Genomic DNA, 6,806 nt, shown 5'->3' on the forward strand with positions numbered 1-6,806 from the left:
TATAGTTATGCACCTGAAAACACTCAGAACCTGAGTAAACGTTTAACATGTATCTGTGCTAGCTCCTTTGGCATTGTTATTACCGAAAATAACACTGCAATTTTTTTCAAATTAGCCAATTTTGTCACAGCTCCAGCAAGTCAACTTCTACTTTTCATTCGGATTAGTCTTATTATAACCTTGATATATAAGTTTGCCTTTCGTCATCGTTACCGGGAGGACCGTTTATATTCCACCACATTAACTGTAAACTTACTAGCAACTTCATTATTCGTTAGCTTGAGTCCTTTCGAAAAACCATTATATTTGTTCATAAAAACCTTATCATATACTCATCCACATCTTGTAACGAGAATTACTATACCAATAACCGAGAATTAGCAATCAGTATTTTGAATCTCGCAATGATACTACATCAACAGTTATATGTATACATATAACATTTATCTCTTGGAATTTTGATCATCCGTTCTGAAATTCTGAAAAGCACCCAGTCTATGAATCAATACACCAAATGTTGAAAAAGCTGAATGAAGCAGCAAAAACTGTAGACAACCGTAGACGACCTTAACCATCAGAAGTTTGATGATAAAGAATAATATGTTGGCAAAACTCAGAAATGTTGGAACTGGAAAACGGATTGAGCAAACCATGAAGGAGGCAGTGGACAAATCACAAGGACTAAATCTGCCTTCAAAGAATCAAAATGATTCAGAATCTGCTGAAGTCATTAACGAATACCTTGCTCCTGACTCTAAATCTTTACGAACAAATCTTCTTCATCATCCTTCGATATTAGAAATTCTAAGATATCATCGTATCTTTCATTATAAATATCCTCGATATTTCTGAAGATATTTTCATAACTATTCTTATCTGAAATCATTTATCTCTTCGTGTTATCTGTGTTACATCAGAAAGGAAACTGCTTTAGTTTCTAAATTCTGAAAAATTCGAATTTAAATTATGAATGATTTTGAAGTAGTGTTGGAAATTGATGCATGAGTTAGTATAATATAATGACACTTGATCAACGTGATTATATTACAATAAGTCATGCTGAGTTTCTAATGAAACGTGATGATTCACAGACCATAACATCATCATGTGCCATGTTACACGAATCTTACATTCTATCTAATCTACAAACATATCAAGAACATATCTTCCTGATAGTTCTATATTTTCTCTTGAATTTTGGTAATTTAACCAATCAAGATCGTACCAATACAATCTCTCTCTTAGAACATTAGTCATGTTAATTCGAAATTTCATACCTACGAATTCTGGACTATTTTTCTCTTGACTTAAAGTCGGGAAGAGAAAACAAGAGAATGAATCTCCAAAATATAAAGGAAATGAAGAGGGTGGATTTATAGTGAAATATTAGACGAAACAATCGAGGAAGATTACCGCATTTAATTAAAGAAGATCGTAATTTCCTTAATTACCGAAGAACCAAATCTTATAGATTACAAAGATTTTCTATAAATTCCTTGAATTCCAGAAATCCACCATGACTACGTCAAAAGTTAAATCTCCATCTCAGTCTTTGTGACAGCTTCACTCGTACGCTTCACATAATAGAATCGTTTTATCTATATTAACTAATAATGATAAAACTCTATTTATCAACTCATATTCGTCATGAAAACATTTTTATTGTTAGCCATGACGACATCGATCAAATTTCGAGATGAAATTTCTTTAACGGGTAGGTACTGTAACGACCCAGAAATTTTCGACCAAATTTAAACCTAATCTATATATGATTTCGATACAATAAGCAAAGTCTGTAATGTTGAGTCTCAAAATTTTTGAACTGTGTACATGGATTCAGTTAACCTTTGAACTACTATTATGTATGCAATTACCCTCGACTGTTTCCGACGATTCACGAACAAATAATTATGTATATATATATATAAATTTAAATATAAATATATATAAAATATTTTGAATTAATAAAATATACTTTAATCAATTAGAATTAAAAATGTAAAATAACAAACAAAATGAGTAAGTTACTATTAAAATGAAAATATAAATAGATATAAAATATTATTACAAATCTGTATATATACATATATATATATATATATATATACATATATATATATATATATACACACACACACATATATATATATATATATATACATATATATATATACACACACACATATATATATATATATATACATATATATATATATATATACATATATATATATACATATATGTATATATAAAAGATTTCTACTAACAATTAATATATTGTAACATTTGTAAAATTTATAAATATTAAATATTATATATATATATATATATATATATATATATATTACTATATAATATATATTATAAATAGGATATAATTAATAATTGTAATATATTAAATTATAAGTTAAAATATAGTTAATACATTAAATGTTATTATAACTATTATTAGTATCATTAAAATTATAACATAAAAATTGTTACATGTAATTTGTTATATTTTTATTAGTATTATTATGATTATGATTATCACTATTAACCATAGTATCATGATTATTATTATGAATAACTAACAAGCTATCTTTTATTTAAAATTTCTGATATCATTATTTTTATTATTATAATTAGTAATATTTTGGTATTATTATTATTATTATTAATTTTATTTTTATTATTATTAGTAATTTTATTTATTACATAATAATATTAGATAAATAATGTTACAGCGAACGAATTCTGTTTCTTTTCAACATCATACTTTTGAAATTTTGTTTGATATCTCCAGATTTGTTATTTAGCTGAGATTATATCACAGATGCAACCAAAATCTGGTTAGGGTCGTTATCTTCTTTTTATATTTATTTTTTATTTTCTTTTGCCTGGGTGATTCCTTCTGTCGATGATAATTGCTATAAAACCAGACCAATTTCAGTGTAAATGATATCTGTCGACCTACATTAGCAATCCACAATCTCAAGTATCTTTAACCTCTTTTAAATTGTCAAAATTAAATCAAAAATTGAAGAAATCAGTCGAACTGCCCTGTTTCTTCTTCATTTTTCAATTAAAAAGATTTCGTAATAAATTTCAAAATGTGTTAATGCAGTTCAGCTCTAAATCTTCCATTTAAACTTTCTGGGAAGATTCAAATCCCAATTTTTAGTATCAAGTAAGAATTTTGAGGTCAAAGTTTAATTTTAAAAAGTCAAACGTTTTGATCATCAAGAAATTAGAGTTTGTTTCGATGTTTTAGATTAAATTGAAGGTCCAGAAAGTTTCCTGGAACAATTTAAAACCTATTTCATTCAGAAATCATAAGCTAAAACGTCCTAGAATTTGAATTTGATCTTGAAGTTCATAAGTGTTCTTCACGACTGTAATTTTTTAAAATTTTTCTTTTTCTGTTATAATTAATCCAATCTTCTACTAGAGTTCGATTTTCAAACTTTAAATCAAACAATTAATCTAGCTGTTATGATCTTTAAACTGCTCCTGGACGATTTGGTGTTTTAACGAAGAAGATGAAATCAGATGGACAATATATATATATATATATATATATATATATATATATATATATATATATATATATATATATATATATATATATATATATATATTAACGGAATGGGTTTTAATCAAGAAAAATGAAATGGAGGAATGGTTTGGGTAGTTGTCGGTTTAGCTAGAGGTCCCGGGTTCGAGTCCCTGTTGTGGAAGTTTTTTTTTTGGGGCCAATTTCTTTGAAGGTAGCATCATTTTTCACTAGTATTATTATTATTATTATTATCATTTTCATTATTATTATTATTATTATTATTATTATTATTATTATTATTATTATTATTATTATTATTATTATTATTATTATTATTATTATTATTGCTAGTATTAATTATTATTGTTATAATTGTTATTATTACTAATATTATTATCATTACTTAGTATTATTGTTATTATTATTACCAATATTAATATATGTATCATTATTATAATTATGATCATTATTATATTTATTATTATCCTTATTATGAACATAATACAAATTATTATTATAAATATTATTATCAGTATCATTTTACAAATTGTTAGTATTATTATTGTAATATTAACAAAAGTATTAGTAATAATATCATTATTATTGTTAATATGATTATTAGAATGGTTATAATCAAACTTATTACCATAATTAACAAAATAGATATCTTTATAATTCTTATTATTATTAAGAACTAAGTATTATTATCAAAAATTAATATTTTCATGATCATTATTATACAGTTATTCATTTTATTAAAAACTGCTAATATTATCATTATTATGAGATTGATTAATGAAAACAATCAGTAATATATTTATTAATAGAATTATAAATAATATTATCATTTTTATTAATATTAGTATTAACACTATTATTATTTCAAATATTACCTTAGTATTACTAAAGTACTGTTTTAACTAACAAATAATATATATATATAAATATATAAAAATATTTATTACATATAACATAACGAAACTTAATATTTTTATATAAAATGTATATAAGTTATTAAAATAAAATTATATCACTAATAATAATATATATCCTTGTTCAATTACAAGTATAGGTATTAATATATATATATATATATATATATATATATATATATATATATATATATATATATATATATATATATATATAAATGATATAGGTTCGTGAATCCAAGGCCAACCTTGCATTGTTCAGTTCCGTCGTATGCATATTTTTACTACAAATATCGTATCTTTAGTTCATTTGATTCCCTTTTACTCTTTACATTTTTGGGACTGAGAATACATGCGCTGTTTTTATAACCGTTTTACAAATGCTTTATTAAATGCTTTTGCAATCTATATTTTTTTGACTAAGAATACTTGAGATGCTTTTATAAATGTTTGACAAGATAGACACAAGCAAATCATTCCTCGAATGAATTATTATGCAGACAGAAGTTCTGTGGATTATTATTGAATTACTTGGACGTGATAATTGCCACTAGTTGTTGTGAATTTTTCCTCTGCTTATTATTGCTTTGTAACCTAAGAATTAGAAAACGGGTATGGCCTTAATTCACGCGAATCCTAAAGGTAGCTACCGGGTTTAACACCCCCACCCAGAATGTTCACTAGACGGAAGAGCTAGTGGGCGTGATGCTTAGTACTTCGAAGTTTATATATTATACAGACGAGATGTTCTGTATTGGGGATATTATTGATGTGCATGATATGTTAAGGTCGGTTACCATGTTAAGCAATGAAAGCAAAGTGAATGTTATGTATCGAGAGAATGATTTTTATACACAGGTTATGTGTATTATTTTTGTGCACGAGATATGTGTACGATTATTAAATATCGCGAGGCAACCTACGGGGGAGAAAAGGATACGAACCTACTCTGCCAAGCATTATGAAAAATGGTTTAGTACACGAGATATGTGTACTATATTTAAATCTTGTGGTCTATCAAAATGATGAATTTTATTGTTTACGTTAAACCTATGAACTCACCAACCTTTTGGTTGACACTTTAAAGCATGATTATTCTCAGGTATGAAAGAAATCTTTCGCTGTGCATTTGCTCATTTTAGGGATATTACTTGGAGTCATTCATGACATATTTCAAAAGACGTTGTATTCGAGTCGTTGAGTTCATCAAGATTATCATTAAGTCAATTATAGTTGGATGTATTATGAAATGGTATGCATGCCGTCAACTTTCGATGTAAAGAAAGTTCGTCTTTTAAAAACGAATGCAATGTTTGTAAAATGTATCATATAGAGGTCAAGTACGTCGCAATGAAATCAACTATTGTGAATCATTTATAATCGATATGAACGGGGCATTTCAACAGGAAAGGTAACCCCTGACGAATCCACACTCTGGCACTATCGTTTGGGTCACATGGGGGGAAAAGGAATGAATATATTAGCAAAGAAAGGGTTACTCAAGCAAAGTTGTAATCTTGAATTCTGTGAGCACTACATGTTTGGTAAGCAAAAGAAAGTTAGTTTTGGTTCGGGAGTATACAAAACCAAAGCCCCACTCGGCTACCTTCACTCTGATTTGTGGGGGCCATCACCGGTCACGTCACGTGGTGGAAAGCGTTACATGCTAACTATCATTGACGACTACTCTCATAAGGTGTGGTCTTTCTTCTTAAAGAGTAAAGATGAGGTATTTCATACATTCAAGGAATGGAAGGTTTAGATTGAAAACCAAACTGAACGTAAGATCAAAGTACTTCGTACCGATAATGGACTCGAATTCTGTGGTGAAGAGTTCAACTCTTATTGCCGAAAGGAAGGTATTGCCAGGCACCATTCACTTATACGAACTCCCCAACAAAATGGAGTCGCTGAAAGAATGAATCGAACCATAATGGAGAAGGTAAGATTCATGCTTTCTCACTCAAAGTTAGACAAGAGTTTTTGGGTAGAAGCTGCCACAACTGCCACATATCTGATAAATCGCTCACCTCACCGATCACTTGAAGACAAAGTTCTCGAAGAGTTGCGGTCCGGTAACCAAGTTAATTATGCACATCTTAAAATTTTTGGGTGCCTGGTATATGTTCATATAAGTGAAGGGAAATTGGCACCACGAGCGGTTAAGTGTGTATTCTTGGGCTATGGTGCTGGCGTAAAAGGATATCGAGTGTGGTGCCATGACCCGAAGTACAAGAAAATTATCCATAGCCGTGATGTAACCTTTAATGAGGAAGCACTGTTAAACCCCGAACATAACGTTCATGAACCAAATTCGAACAATGAAGCAACTGATT

At 27.9% G+C, this 6,806-nt stretch overlaps 1 protein-coding gene across 1 annotated transcript; it reads left to right on the forward strand.

Moving 5' to 3' along the window:
* Window positions 1-5,926: 5,926 nt before the first annotated feature.
* Window positions 5,927-6,232, forward strand: LOC139876018 (uncharacterized mitochondrial protein AtMg00300-like). Its single transcript, XM_071863316.1, has one exon. It carries the CDS (start codon window positions 5,927-5,929, stop codon window positions 6,230-6,232), a length of 306 nt encoding a protein of 101 aa, XP_071719417.1.
* Window positions 6,233-6,806: the final 574 nt, after the last annotated feature.

This window comes from Rutidosis leptorrhynchoides, chromosome 11, assembly GCF_046630445.1.
Source record: "Rutidosis leptorrhynchoides isolate AG116_Rl617_1_P2 chromosome 11, CSIRO_AGI_Rlap_v1, whole genome shotgun sequence".
NCBI classification, from domain to species: Eukaryota; Viridiplantae; Streptophyta; class Magnoliopsida; order Asterales; family Asteraceae; genus Rutidosis; species Rutidosis leptorrhynchoides.

What these genes read in the sequence shown, in the direction of transcription:
- LOC139876018 (XM_071863316.1), top strand. Translation starts at nt 5,927, where the DNA reads ATGGGGGGAAAAGGAATGAATATATTAGCAAAGAAAGGGTTACTCAAG.